Source organism: Nematolebias whitei, chromosome 19, assembly GCF_014905685.2.
Source record: "Nematolebias whitei isolate Nwh7 chromosome 19, NemWhi1, whole genome shotgun sequence".
Taxonomy (NCBI): domain Eukaryota; kingdom Metazoa; phylum Chordata; class Actinopteri; order Cyprinodontiformes; family Rivulidae; genus Nematolebias; species Nematolebias whitei.
In genome coordinates, this window is record NC_056516.1 from 37936618 (window position 1) to 37952769 (window position 16152).

Consider the following 16152-nt stretch of genomic DNA (forward strand, 5'->3'; position numbering starts at 1 on the left):
TGGACAGGTCTCCAGTCCATCACGGGGACACCCTGGACAGGTCTCCAGTCCGTCACGGGGACACCCTGGACAGGTCTCCAGTCCATCACAGGGACACCTAGAGACAAACAACCATTCACTCTCTACAATTTAGAGTCACCAGTCAGCCTAACATGCATGTTTTTGGTGTGTGGGAGAAACCCGGAGAAACCCCACACATGCACGGAGAGAACATGCAAACTCCACCCAGAAAGGTCCTGGGCCAGGCTTTGAACCGGCAACCTTCTCGTTGGGAGCCAACAGCTCTACCAACTGAGCCATCGTGCCACCTGCTTTACTTTGTTTCACTAAAATAATAAAGTCACTGCATTCATTTAGTAGCATCATTAGCGCCGTTAGCGTTGCAAACCGTAACAGTCTGTTATTTCCAGGAGTGGATGTTCTCGAACTTTTTCACTTCTGACCCTAAAGATTGGGAACTTTAAATATAGTTAAACACAGACACCGCTTTAAAAAGGACCTATAGAGCATTTGACAACATACAGTATATATTAAACTCATGCTATGTTTCCCTGATTTATGACCATTTTTAAATATTTTTTTAACAATTTATTGTGAAAGTATGCCACTAGGATTATTATTTTTTAATTAACAGTTTGGTCCTGACTCCAACTTTAGGATCTGCTCTCTCAGGTAAACCTGAGTTTAATATCTTCCATGAGGCCGACACCGTTTCCACAACAGACCTGTTGAAACCACAAAAGAATAAAATAAAACAAATCCGTTAAAGTTAATTTAATGGATAATTAATCGTAACAGGATTTGTCTGAGATGAACTCAGATCTTAAAGTTTAAGCACAAAGAAAAAGACATACTGTGCATTAATCCCTGTAATTTGACCCAAATCCCAGCTGCAACAGATGCACACCTGTAGCATTATCTGTGCTGAGTTCACTTTTTGTTGTTTCTAAATCGGTCAAATTTAAAATGTCTGAATGAATAGATCTCGTGGATTTCAGTCCTTAAGGCGTAAATTAATTATTGCGACGGTTAAAATCTGATCCTGGTTTATTTTTAGAGCGGGGCAACATCCTGACGGGCCTGCAGTGAGGCGCCTGTCCGTCACAAACGGATTGTAGTTATCTGGATCTGCGCCCTAACTTCTCTTTTTGCCAACTTTTTTTTTTTTCCTGTGATGGAGTCATATTTTGTCTCGTTTGTCGTGACTCTGCCGTTTATTTTTAGCGCTAAAAGCTTTTGTTGCTAAGAGACCGCTTGTCTTAGGAGAGGCTGGCTGAAGGAGGGACGGTGTGAAAGAGGGAAGAAAGAAATGGCCGTGGTGTTGAGGGGGAGAAAGGAGAAATCTGCGAAAGCTTAACGACAAAACGAACAAGCTATGAGTCAGCAGGGACATCTGCAGCGCACACGCAGTGGGCATGCTTGCTATTCCTGTGTTCTGTCTGTATGTTCTGTGCACCCACGCATGAACCCACTTACCTCTCCACGCTAACCTGTGGCCCACATCTTTGTGTGCGAGGAATATTAACTCACTTTCTTATAGGTGCTGCTGCTGTTGCATTCTGGGAAGTGTGCTTTTGCCCATCAATCTACAGCGTACCCCGTTATGTTGTGTCACCTGTCCTCAGAGACAAGAGTCGTATTGTTTGGAGTATGAATCATATGCTTCGACCAGATTACTAATCTGCTTTCCAATAGCTGTTAGCAGCGATCACAGCCAGCTTGTCTGTCCTCCTGGCTTTCTCTCCGAGCACCACGGGCGATCAGATAACAGCATGTGGTTTGTTAGTCATCGGGAACGGGACTGTTTTTCTGGATTTAAGATGCCTTTTTTGTAAGATTTTAATGGGTGTTAGCTGACACTTTGAGGAAAAACACAGAGGGTGGAAGAAAGTGAATTTTTCATTCAACCTTTATTTCAACAGTTAAATCCCATTGAGCCTCGAGGACTCATTTACAGGAGAGACCTGATTTCAACAAAGAAAGATGACAACAGTGGACAATCATAAGAGGCATAAAGATTTTTATTTTTTTTACAAATTAAAAAAAAGATGGCAAAAAATGGCAAAACAGCTAGATTCTAAGGTGAATGTAGAAAACTAAAAACAGGAACATGTCTGCGTTGGTCCCTGCCAGGAGTTCAACAGGTTCTTAAAGACACTTAGAGAGGTCAAAGGTCGAGAGCTTCAGATCTTTTTACAAGATATTCCAGGAAACAGGAGCGGAGTAGGAGAAGGTCCTTTTGTCTAGTTCAGTCCTCACTGAGGGAACACTGCAGGTAATAATGTCCTGAGAGCGCACGCTGTAGCTGCACTCACACAGAGACATGTAGGAGGAGATGTATGAAGGCAGCAGACCAGGAAGTGATTTAAAGATGAAGATGTACCAGTGAGAGAGTCTGTGTGAACTTAATGGTGACCAGTTAACCAGTGAATACTGGGTGCAGTGGTGGGTACGATAATCACAGCCAGTTATGAATCTTAGTGCACCATGATAGACAGCATCCAACATCTGCAGCATCCAACATCTGCAGGGTTCTTGTAGGAGCGTTCATGTAAATAATGTCACCGTGATCAATGGAGGGAAGGAAAGTCACAGATACAAGGTGTTTCCTAGCATTCAGGGTTAGACAGGATCTGTTTCTGAAAAAGAAACCCAGTTTAACTCCCAGTTTCTTTATCAAGTTTTCCACATGGAGCTTAAAAGAGATGTGAGACGACCAAGATACCCAAATATTTATAGGAATTATCAAACTCAATGGGGACGCCATTTGAGGATAAAATCAGAGGAAGAACTGCTGGGACCAACTTCCTGTTTGAAAAAAGCATCCCTTTGGTTTTATCGACATTTAGGACAAGTTTGAGGCGGAACAAATCTGACTGGATGATGTTGAATGCAGATTTCAGAAGCTGGAAAGCCTTAGCAACAGTTTTAGCTCGACAATAAACAACTGTGTCGTCAGCATAGAAATGTATGGATGCATCAGGGATGCTCTGACCTACATTATGTATGTAGATTGTAAAGAGGGTGGGTCCCAAGACTGAGCCTTGTGGTACACCATTGTTGACTGTTAAATAACTGGAGGAAGTACCATTATGTTGAACACATTGCCTCCGATCTGAGAGATAGTTAGAGAACCAACCAATGGTGTGATCTGAGAAACCAGTTTCTGAGAGCTTATGACACAAGATGTTCTGATCCACAGTGTCAAAAGCTTTAGACAGGTCTAAGAAAAGTGCAGCACAGTAATCCTTAGCATCCAGTGCTTCAACAACGTCATTAAGAACCTTCAGTGAAGCAGTGGTTGTGTTGTTTCCTGAAACCAGGTTGATGTGGAGGTAAGATGTTAAATGAGGAATATTTGCACCTTTGGAAAAAGTTAGTTATTAATGTTAGATGGAGGAGGTTGACTCGCTGTGGCGACCACTGAAGAGGGAAAAGCCGAAAGAAGAAGAAGAAGAAGAAGAAGAAGAGATGGTTATCAAAAGAGATGCCAGAAGCTGAATCCCATTTCTCCCCTTCCCCCTTTGGAAATGTGCATTCATGCTGGGGTGGGAGTGTAGGGTCTCCCAGTTCTTGTTGGGAGGGCGGTAGGGTTGGTTTGCTGTTACACACTTTTTAAACTGCTTCATGTCATTTCATCAAGACTTCAGTTTGTCCATTATCTGTTTTAGAAACAATCATAATCAGTATCATTGGTAAAGGTTGAGGTCCATAGACTTATAATTATGTCACAATAACTGAATTTTCTGCTGAGCTCAGCTGCATGATGACACTCTGACTCCAGCACTACATCAGATTTATAGAGTGCTAACAAATATACGTTCATTTTATCAAGAAATCTTTGTAAAAGAATTGTACTTAATAAAATGATTGATCACTGAAGTAACGAAAACTTGTGACTCTTCTGAGTCTCGACGGTACACCGTCGTCTAATAATCAAAGCTGGAATACAAATATAACTAAAGCATTTCTTAAATGAATTCGTATCGGCTGCTGCTTTGCATGAAAAGCTCGAACCACTGGTCAGTGCTCAGAGGATGTGAAGAGATGACTCGGCTACAAGATTAATGTGCATCGTAAGCGAAAACGATCTGAATTTTAAAAAATAAGAACTAAATTTGTCTGGTAAATAAGTTTAACTATTCAACCGTCCGATGCATTTCTTGTCTAATGTCTTGAGACGAACTTCCTGCTTCTCATAACACGTGCTTTTCCCTGTCATTTGTTCCTGCAGAGCTAATTATTATAGCGCAAAAAGTTTCAGCGCAGCAAACCGTTTAAAAGCAGATAACGCATCATAACGAGCTCTTACCTCAGTTTTTCCTGGAAAATGACCCCGGTCCAACTAAAGTTTGCGTTACTCGCAGTTCCACAGCCGAACGCTTTTGTGATGAAACGGGGATCTGTCCTGCTTCTTATGGTTCAGCGTGGAGCAATGCACATTTTCCGTCAGTAAAGTTGACTTTTGATTTTATAAACCTTAAAAAACAAATACCAGTGGTGGAAACGGACACATGGGCGCTTGGAGTTGTTTCGGTGTAAAAGCACCACCTAGCCCTGGAGGTCGGGGGCAACTGTAATTCTTCATATCTGCTCATTTTAACAGATATCCAATGCTCAAAAAGCAGCTGCCACCACTCCAAAGTTTAGGTCGGTGTCTGTAAAACGGACAGTTTTATCCATTTTTTATAAGCGTCAATAAGAAGGAGCAAGACGAACAAATCTGTTGAAATAACTGCACGTCGGCAGCATCACATCCATCACCTGCTCAGTTTCCTGTCGGTCAAAATGCTGCGAGCGGTTCAGAGTAAGTTTATCGTCAGAATGCACAAACGTGTTATAATGTTGCATCCTTACCTGAACTTTGTAGCTTCCTTTCAGAAATAGGCGTTTTCACTTTTATCACGTTTAAATCTGAAACTTCAACTTTCCTGGCTGTATCTGTTGTTTGCAAACCCAGAGCTGCTCGTCACCTGTTCGATAATGGACTTTATGACAACGCCCCCCCGGTCAGTGTTTCCATGACTCGTTTAGACGTTTACACCTGCTAATAAAACGCAGCCTGTATCTTTCATTTGCAGAGCTGCTTTCAGATGAGATTTTTGAGTTTTGAGCAGATTAATTACCGACTCACTGGGACATTTGTCTAAAAACACACACCATTTGCCTCAAACCTGCTTTGAATGTAGTTTATTTTGAAGCAAACCTGCTTCTTCTAATAAAATAAAGTTTTAATTTGGAGCCAGGGTTGTTTCATTTGTACTCTTTTGTAATTGATCCCGCAGAGTGCACGCTTGGCAGCGTACGTTTGGCGTAACGTCCAGTTTGCCAGGTCTGCTTGTTGCCCGTTGTTCATCTGCTTTCGTGCACTTTGTGGTTGCTTTTCAGTGTTTTTGTTCAATTTTATAGAGCTTCCCCCAAAGGGTTTTCCTATCGAGCGTCGACGAGGCACTAAAGGATCAAAGGAGCAAACGTTTAGCTGTAAAATCAGCCGTAATATCGGTTTAATCAGATCCTGATACCTACTCTTGATTGTTGTGTTTGTATCAGCAGGTCACCTCAGCGCTGTTAGTCCACCTTTGTGCATTTTAACGGTTTCCAGTCAGTTCTGTGCAGATGCGACTCGCTGCAGGGTGTGGGAAACCAGTTGTAACTTTGGTATTTAGGCTAACGTGTTTCTTTACAGTCTTACACAAACAGAATTCAGCATTGTTATATTGCGCCCATATGTTTCCCAGCCTTTCCCGGCTTTCTCAGCCTGATTGCCAAGACACATCTGGTCCTAATAAGGTGTGTGTGAATGTGTGTGTGAGACTATTCCTTCACTATTCAGCCTTTCAGCCTGGCCTTGTGCACGAGCAGTGTTGAGTCTTTGACCATCCATAATCACAAAGCTATACTTTAACGTTTGTATAATGGCGTGTGTGCTGCTCTGAGTGTGCGTTCTGACAGTAGTTATCAAGCTGCATCTTATATTTTGTCTGCTCGTGTTTCAAGGCCTGATAATCTTTAAAAACAGTGCTGATTTTTCAGCTTTGATGCTGATAGCAGGGATGGTTTGATGTAACTGCAGTCTGTGGGAAAAAGATTCGACCAAAATGGTCGTCAGCAGCTCGCACGGAGACACCAAAAACCATTTTATACTCCATAATAATAAGATATAAATGTCTTTTTAAGAATTTCTTTCAGCACTAACACCTAAAGGTGTAAAGTGAGATGTTTGACCGGTAGTTGTACTGTGTCACCTAAACAGGGTTTGCATTTCCAGAGTGGGCCTACAAGCCGGAGTCGAGCCCGGGCTCCAGGCAGATCCAGCTGTGGCACTTCATCCTGGAGCTGCTGAGGAAACAGGAGTACAACGATGTCATCGCCTGGCAGGGAGACTACGGCGAGTTCGTCATCAAGGACCCGGATGAGGTGGCCCGGCTGTGGGGGGCCAGGAAGTGCAAACCCCAGATGAACTACGACAAGCTCAGCCGAGCACTAAGGTGAGGTCTGAAGACTCCAGGCTCAGATTTCTTCATTTGTTTTGTTTTTTATGAGAAAAATATAAGTCCGTTGTTCATAAAACAATTTGCAGCTTGTGAAACACAAGTGGGTCGTCTGTCAGAATAACTAGTGGTTCTTGTCCACACGAGTCTGTGCCGGGTCATAGGACCAAATGTTCCTGCACCTGAAAAAAATCCCCTCCGTGTGACGCGTTGTTTCTAAAATCTGAGTTTTTAAATTTAGTTCCTCGTCATGAACAGAGTAAACCAAAAGTTTACTCTGCGGTCACGTTCGGGTCGGTGATCCTGTCCTACTCCAGGTTTCAAGCCTTCGTTTGACTACGAACACAATCTACCTTAAAATGCTCAAGATTAAATACAGCGTTTAATATTGTTGGCTTTATTGTCAGGGTTGTTCTACGTGAGACACAGTTCAAGAGCCTCGAGTTAAAGTTAGAGATTCACTGATTAGTTTATGGTTGTGGTTCAGTAAGAATGATACTTCATATTATGCAAATATTACATTTTATAAGCAGATTCTCCAACATCAGTTTAAGTTTAAAGACTTTGGCTTTAAATGTGTGGATCAGTATCAAAATCAGTGCCAATATAAGTTCTTGTTTGTGCCAGATTATAAAAATATGGAATAAAAAAAGCTCAAATAAAACCTTTACTACTTTAATCATGAAAGATGATAAAATGGAAGCAAAGGGAAAAAGGCTGAACGATTCACATCAACCTAATTTTATATTTTGTTAAATTTTTAGTTAAAAGCATTTTAAATTTCCTGAAGTTAACTAGTATTCAAACATGGTTTTGGCTGTGAGCACTAAAAACAAATTGAAGCTTCTAATTTTTCCTTGTTCGTTGTAACGTTGACATTGTGTAAGAAACAGAACGGTGCATGTGCGCTGCGTGCTGAAACTCCAGGGTGGCTGATTTAGAAACACCTTCACCCACTGAGGAGCAACATGTGGGACGCTGCTCACTTTATGTAGCTACCAGTATGTTCTCATCCTTGTTGACACCATCTCTCTCGCACACACACGAGCGCACGGCTAGGAGTTGTTGTGGCCTCCTGTGTTGTAGTTACGCTGCCTCGTCGCCACAAACACACACAGGGCCGTGCACACGTGCACACGCACATTAAAACGCTGAACACCTTGTTCGGTCAGCTCTCCTCCGCCCCATCTGTCTCGTTTGTTCGTGACTTTTTTCATCCCTAAAAATCTGATTAATCTGAATAAATCTTAATCTTTTTTTTTTTTTTACTGATTTTGCAATTTTGTAAAAAATTGAATAAAATACAGTAAAATGCTGAATCTTTCTTTCAGCTTTTCCCTCCTCAGGGGTCTCCACAGTGAGTCCTCCTCCATCTCACTCTGTCCTCTGCGTCCTCTGTCCAACTGCATCCAAACCACTGTCCCTCCTCTGGACATGTCCAAACCACTGTCCCTCCTCTGGACATGTCCAAACCAGTGTGTCCTCTCTAACTTTATCTCCCAGTTGTTCAACCTGTGCTGTACCTCTGATGATCTCATTCCTGATCTTCTCCATCCTTGTCTCTCCTAAGGAGAACCTCAACATCTTCATTTATGACACTTCCAGTTCTGTCTCCTGTCTTTTTGTCCATATCTCTGTCTCCAGACCATACAACATAGCTGGTCTCACTTTGCTGACACCTTTTTGTCACAAATCACTTTCGAAACTTTTCTCCATCACTCCATCCTGCCTGGACTCTCTTCTTCACCTCTTTACCACACTCCCCATGTTCCTGGACAGTGGACCCCAAGTCCTTGAAGTCCTGCAGCTTTGTGACCTCTGCTCCTTGTAGCCTCACTGTTCCACCTCCTCCCTCTCATTCACACACATGGACTCTGTCTTACTACGGCTGTTTTTCATTCCTCTTCTTTCAAGTGCATACCTCCACCTCTCCAAGTTCTCTTCCACCTGTTCCATGTTCTCACCACAGATCACAGCGTCATCTGCAAACATCATCGTCCACGGGGATTCCTGCCTGACCACATCTGTTAGTCGGTCCATCACCAGAGCAAACGAGAAGGGGCTCAGAGCCGATCCTTGGTGCACTCCCACCTCCACCTTGAAACTATCTGTAACTCCTACAGCACATCTCACCACTGTCCTGCTGTTGTCCTACATGTCCTGCTGTCCTCATACATGTCCTGCACCAGTCTAACATGTCCTGATGTCCTCCTGTCATGCTTTTATTTCTAAATCCACAGAGACACAACGGAGTTCTTTCTGACCCTCTCTGTACTTCTCCATCAACATCCTCAAATCAAAGATGGCGTCTGGTGCTCGTTCTCCACATGAAACCAAACTGCTGCTCACAGTCACCTCTCGTCTCCAAGTCTCGCTTCCAGTGAAATGCTGAATGACTTCTGAGATTATCTGGAGCAAATAGAAAATTTAGACTTGACTTAGAAAAATCCAAAAGTAACAAAGTTATAAAAAGCTGTTTAAATAAATAGTTACAAGATGAGTATCAAAAGGCAGGCTAAGGGTAAAAGTGCTGCACCACAGTTCACTCTTTATTAATCATCTTTGCAGTTTCTACTGTTTTAGTCAGACCTGTGGATTCAGTTTTTGTCACCGAGCGTTAGCCGGCTCATGAAACGTGGACTCTGATAAAGACGAGTTGAACGTGTTCTCATCAATGGAAAGCTGGAGTGAAACTGCCGTGGGTTTCTTGTTGTTTCTCCAGTTCCTATATGAACCAGGAGCTGTTGATTAACTCTGGTGCCGTTTGAAGAAACCCCTCTTCATCTTTGATTGATGCTCCTCAGACTTTGAAGTGAGTTTGGTGCACACGTGTGCGTTCGCTCATACGACACATGCACGTGTGCATAAAACCTGGACAGCTGAATTCCTCCGACTTCAGCGGGAGGATTCGGCCGAGCTCGCTCTGATTACACGCGTGACTTTCACACGCATGTGCCCGGTCGTTTCCCAAAACTCGTTCAAAGGGTCCTCCGTTCATGGCGGCGGTGACCGTCGTGTCCTCGCAGCGTTTACTGCGTTCGCAGCTCTGAAGCCTTTCACACCCTCGCTCAAACCCTGACATTTACCTCTGAAAGTATGCGGAGTGGATTTTGCACGTACGTGTTGTATGTTTGGTCACACTTATTCGTTTCAGCCGATGAACCAAATGCAGACTCGGCCATCATACTTTAGAATTTTTTTGTACACACGATAAATGAAAACTATTGACCTCATTTTCATTTATCGTCTTTATCGTTTCTTCGTGTCTCTCTTTCTACTGAAGACACTGGACGACAAGAGACTCTGGTGCTCTTCACTGACCCCTCCCGTTCTCTTTAAATCTGTTTTAATGATCCAAAATCGCGTTTTTGGATCATTAAAAGCAGCTAAGCTACGAGCTAAGCTAACAGGCCGACCTCAGGAAAAAACTTTGTCTTGTCGAAGCTCAAAAATTCATGGTTGAAACCCGTGCCTTCGTGTAAAAAGTTGTTTTTCTCTGCAAAAAGAAGCTGAGAACTTGTTTACTGATTTTTATTATTATTATTAAAAGCTTTGTGTGACAAGAAAAGGAAAGAGAGACAGCCCGTGTCACGTCAAGGGGCCTCCCTCCCATTTTTCTTAGAGACACGCTGCTCGCTCCCTCACTATCCATCCTTTGGTTCAGACTGTCTTATACTGCCATCATGTGGTCGAGAAAAGATACTACTCACAGAAATGAACCAACGGTTCTTCTAAAAATTGACAATAATTATTGTCAATTTTCAAACAATATTATCGTTTATCTCAATAATTTCTGAGACAATTAATCGCCCAGCGACGTTTACCGTGACAGACCTAGTCTAGTGTTAGTTTGACTAATATGATAAAAACTAGTTTGTTCCATGTTTACTGCAGAGAGTGAAACATTTTTGTGAACCACGATGAAAGCTAACAACAGACAAATGCATGATTGCTCACTGTTTGTTGGCGGGTAATACCAAAACGAGCTGTGCTCTCTCGTTCAGCCGTTAACTCACTGCTGCGTGTTCCTCCGACACAGAACTGATTAATCAAACGCTCTCGTTGGGCCCGGCCGTTAAGAGGTTGAATCGGAGGTTGAAACGTGTAGAAAGGGTTTGGATGATGGCGACGCTCCACACCTGTGGGCTGAGCGTATTCCAGCTCACTGCTTCCTTGTCGTCACCCGCGTACGTTCCCTGCTAGCCTTTGTGCGACTGTACTACATCTGAGCGTGAGAGTTCATCGTTTTCTTTCAGAAGAGGCCCTTCACTCTGAGTCATCCAGGACCTGAATGAGCTCCTGCTCCAATCTCTGCTGCTCCACTTTCTCTCCTTTTGTGCCAAACTCCCGTGACTAATATTTTGTTCACGGTGGCTTCAGATTGACCGGGATGACTCACGTCCCGTATTGTGTGTTTTGTTGCTAACCGTTCTGTGTAATGTGACAGATTGTTGTAAGATCTACCGCCTCGAGAGAGTCCTGCCCTCAAGAGTTTTTATCTAAAACGATATGTTTCACCATCGTTATTAATTAAAGTCCTGGCATTCCTTGAAGGAATGCATATCACCTGCTTTATGTTTTATGCCAGAGTATTAATCCAAGATGGCCGCCCGCCACAGGCACATCTCGTACAGTGTGTTAACACTCAGAGTATCTGTTTAGGATGACTCTCAGCCACTCAACAACTTTCAGCTCCGTGTCTGTAAAACTGGCTGAAGTGTAACCGTTTTTATGTTTTGTAACGTCGGTTAGCTGTGGCGGCCATCTTGAAATGTGATAACTGTAGATTGATTCAATGATAACTTCCTGATGTTTTCATTAAAATCCATCCATTGGTTTATGAGATATTTAGCTAACAGAGTTGACTCTGAATTGTAAGTTATTAAAATCGGATCTTGCTCGATCAAAGCTCAGGTTATGTGTTGGGAATGACTCTCAGCTACTACCACGTCAGATTTAAACTGCATCAGTACAATTTACTGACGTTTATATAAATCCCCGGTGCAGACGCACAAAGATGAATCCTGTCCCTGACTGTTGCATCGTGCTCGTTTGTTAATAAACTATTGATCTCTGTAGTTGATGGATGCTCACTGGGAGTGGGGCAGTCGCTCAGCCTGTTCACCTTTCTGTTATTCCACGTTCAGTCTTTTGTTGCTGCAGGAAGCTGCCAACAAAAGGCTCATCAGCTTTACAGAAATCCATATTTTTCTGTTTTTAAATGAGCCGCCTGTACTCGGCGTACCTGGAAACGATGCGTAATGTTTCTTTCAGTGAAGTGTCCGGTCACAGCTGAATGGGGCGCGCTTGTTTTCATGTAAAGAAAAATGAACGCGCCTGTCGGTGAGTCACGTCGGGTCGTTTCGTTGCCTTTTCAGATGAGCTGTCAGCAGCTGCCTATTCACTCCTTTACATCCTCCCGTGTGTTGACGGTGACTAATGCACTCGAACTAATGAGGCCGCCTGGATCGGACTCCACCTGAATGGACGTCCCCCCCGCTTTCCGAGGGATTGTGTTTCTGTGCACGGAGCGAGCAGCTCGTTTAGTCTCAGGATAATGTAAAAGTACAGCGGATGTGTCCCTTTGACAGCCTGTTGTCTGAAATAAATCCAAAGCAGCAGCTCACGAGTCTAACGTGCTCTTCTAGCTTCATAAATGAGTTGTGTTGGGAGTTTAGGTGCTCGTGTTTAGTTGTTCACTTTGTTGCTGTGAATTCAGTTACAGAGGACTCGTTTGCTCCGCTGGTCGTTTCAAAACCTCCAGGAAGCGATCGCAAAGATAGGCCGGCCTTTAATCTGCTGCTGACCGCTCACAAATCACTCGTGGAGCCTCGTGCACGGACAGATGCGAGTCTTCAGAAGCGGGTTGTGGCGGTCGTGATAAAATAAAGAGACAAATGCAGAGGGCTCCCAGTGACTCTGGAAAGTGACTTTTACATTTCCCCAGACGGAAATGTTCTTGTAATTTGAGAAAAACGTAAAAAAAATCAGGGCAAACTCAGAATTTGAACTGATCTGTTGATTGAAAGATGATCTTTGAGATGGGGGGGGGGGGCATAAATATGTTGCTTCACTGTATAAGTCGCAGGGCATGATCATTTATACAAGAAACTGACTTATACAGCAAAAAACGTGGTAACTTTACTGACCGGCTCTGGTGGTTTATTAGTATCTTTAGAAATGATTGTCGTGTGCTCGCACCATAGACGACAGGATACTTCCTGTCAGCGCGGTGTGGCCGCCGCCATCTAAGACGTTAAGTTCTGAACGTTTTGTGACTTGATTATCTCCTGGATTTGCTCAGGGAAAAATCAGCGTGGGTGATTTTGTTTTCATGAAACGAACCCTGAACGGTTTAAACTAACGGATCTTTATTCCACCAACTGAACTCTGTGTTGTCCTTTCTGTCCTAACGCCTCCTTTCTCGCCCCACGTCGTCGCTGCAGACATTTCTCACTCTTTACATGACAAATTAACGTGGAGTAACTTTGTGGTGAAACACAAAACCAAACACAAGCTGCTGTGTGCGGTCGATCTTCTTCTTTGTAATAAATCTGTTTGTTGTCATTAAGGCTTTTAAACCCTGACAGACGTAATCCGTCATCGCATCGCTGAGTTGGAACGCCAGCTTACCTTTTCACATCGACCGTTGCGGCTCTGTTACTACCTTGTTTCTGCAGCAGGCTGACTTCATCCCATTCAGTTCAGTCAGAAATCACGCGGAGGCGACCAGGCGGCGTCTCAGTCGCAGCTCCAAGTTTAAATTCCTCCGTAGGTCCATAACGTGTCAGAAGTTTAACGTAACGTATCGAGTTGTAAACAGGTAATATTTATTTTTAATTTCTCAGTTGAAACTTGTAAAAACTCGTAAATAATTAACGCACATGCAGCTCATGACTTACCATCTCTGCATGGTTGTGAGATTTATTTATTTTTACCAATTTTAATTATTTTCAGAATGCACGTGTTGATGCCGTCCAAAGGTTGATGATGTAACTTGTTACTTTTGTCCCGGACCAAAACGGGAACAAAGATGTTTTTATGTTCCCTCAAACCAAACTTTGAAGAAAACCTCAGCTGCAGAGGTCACTTGTTGTAAATGAGTTACCACATGGCTTATCTATGGTATAGTTTGCCAAAATATAGCAAACTAATGATTTTTAACCTAAAAACAACGAAACGGATGCACGTTGTTCGCTGCAGCGTTTTTCTTTCCTTTCTACTTCCTGTTGGTTCGTGAAAAGATTTCTGCAGGATCTGTTCGACTGCGCAGCTGCTCTAGTCCCGTGTTCTGGTTCCAGTCTGCTCGTGCAGTCCTCCGTCACTTTCAGGGCTCCGTCTTGTATAAAGTAACGTTTTGACGAGAACTTCATTTGTCACATTTTCAAGTGTTCAGGAAGGTGTTGAAGTTCAGAGCTGGACAGAACTTACCTGTCCTCGTATGCTTTTAAGATTATTCTGCTGTTTGGTGAAGTTTTCTCTCTTCCTCAGATATTACTACAACAAGAGGATCCTGCACAAAACCAAAGGGAAGAGGTTCACCTACAAGTTCAACTTCAACAAACTGGTGCTGGTGAATTACCCCTTCATCGACATGGGCTCAGGTACGTTCACACCGGGGGGTGTCGGCTATTTTTAGATGTTCACGTTAATCCGCTGCCACCTTCAGAGAGTCTGCAGAAACCTTTGTGTATTCACTTCCTCTGATGAACATAATCCAACTAGTTTTTCAAGATTAAGTTAGCATCAATGCTAACATGCTACAGCTCTTCATTAACCGCAACAACATTTAAATCAGTGTTTATTTGCTTCAATTTGTACACTTATATTTCAGGGGTTTTTGGATAAATCTTAGCTCCTGATGTTTATTCCCAAACTTGATCACTATGGATAATCCAGAATTGTTTTATAATCCCTGAAAATCTACTACAGATCCCCCACGACACACTGTCATGAGCAATCTGATCCGGGCCGGAGCTGACCCATCGTCAGATGGTGAAGTCTTGTTCCTGAAGCTTCTGTGAAGCTGCGGCCTCTCTGCTGGCGTCAGATTACACGTCTACGTTTTTAAATTCCTGACCTTCGTTTATTTGTTGGTGATGTGACAGAAGTTTCTCAGTTTGTGCAAACGTGCCGTTCACGTTGTTTCCAAGTGACAGTTTGGGTATTTTCTCACACTTCAAGTTCGATACGACCCTTAGTTTGTGTCAGATTATAAGCTGAGCTCAGAACTAGAGTTTCAGGTGATTTTTATTCTGCTCTAATTTAATCGAGAGTACGACGTTTTTATTCAGATTTATGCTTTTGTCCAGAAAAACCTACAGAGATGAGCCAAAATTAGTCAAAGTTTCCTGTTTTATAGATTTAATCCTTAATCTGTCTGTGATTTATGTAGTGAAAACCAAAGTTCTGACTAATTGAATTACCTGCTACGATGAAAGGTGGGTGATCATGTAACTGACTGACCCATCACCATCTTCAATCATTTCAGCTCCAAAATTAATCTGTTGTAGATGGACAGTGATTCATTAGACTCTGTCCATTGGTTTGTGAGATATTTTGCTAACAGACACGCAGAACACTGGCAGTGAGCGACGGCTTCTTGTCCAAACGCTTTTAGAAGAAACTTCTTTTCCATTTTTAGTTTGTTCTCTCAGGATCGTGTCCAATAAAACACAAAATCCCTCTCATATGTCAGATTATTAGAGGAACAAACATTAGTCTGCCTGGTTACTCTGTGTGTGCGTGTGTGCGTTACTGTGTGTGTGCGTGTGTGTGTTACTGTGTGTGTGTGCGTGTGCGTGCGCCACGTCCCAGTTTCTCCCACTCCCCTCCTGAAGTCGTTCTGGTCCCGGCCACCCAGTGTAAACACGGCCCATATGGAGCGCTGGGTTCGGGGCGACATAAGAGCAGCACGAAACTTTAATTATAGTGTGTGTGTGATGTGGCCCACACACTGACATGTTGTGATATGATTTTCACACACACACACACGTGCAGTTTTCCTCCACTCGTCATGTCTGACACGCTGCAGACGTGTTTTTTTTTTAAGGAAATAAAAGTTCTGGAAAAAATGGACCGGTGTTTGTAATGGCACTGGGAGCGACTTTTCCAGCGTTTAGTTCTGGATGCCAAGAGTTTGGATCGGGTGCCACAGTCCGCCTGGCAGAGGAGAGCTGCAGAAACTAGCTTTAAACTTCTAAAATACGGCTTTCTAAAGAGCCGAAGGATGGCTGAAACCTGCTACAGAAGCCGAACCAGAATTAAATCAGAACTAAAACTAAAGGCTAATATTAAGAAACGCTCAAATGAGTTCAACAAAACCCAAATACTATTTTTAGAAAGTCTAAAACTGGCTAAACAATAGCTGAAAGTAGCTAAACACTGGTCTAAAACTTTTTATGAACAATAGCTAAATGGTAAAACAAACTAAACTGTAAAGTTCAGCACAACAGGAGCTGAAACATTAAATGGAATATAAGTGCCAGAATGGTAGCTAAAGGCTAAGTCCAGCCAACCAGTAGCTAAAGGCCAAGTCCAGCCAACCTGTAGCTAAAGGCCAAGTCCAGCCAACCTGTAGCTAAAAGCCAAGTCCAGCCAACCTGTAGCTAAAAGCCAAGTCCAGCCAACCAGTAGCTAAAGGCCAAGTCCAGCCAACCAG

The 16152-nt window shown here is 43.1% G+C and overlaps 1 protein-coding gene across 1 annotated transcript in view; it reads left to right on the plus strand.

The window, feature by feature from the left end:
- Window positions 1-16152, plus strand: part of erf (Ets2 repressor factor) — a 39518-nt gene that overhangs the window by 18286 nt on the left and 5080 nt on the right. The window contains exons 2-3 of the mRNA XM_037693714.1: window positions 6254-6488; window positions 13983-14095. Of these exons, the coding sequence (XP_037549642.1) occupies window positions 6254-6488; window positions 13983-14095 (348 nt within the window). The remainder of the gene's footprint in view (window positions 1-6253; window positions 6489-13982; window positions 14096-16152) is intronic.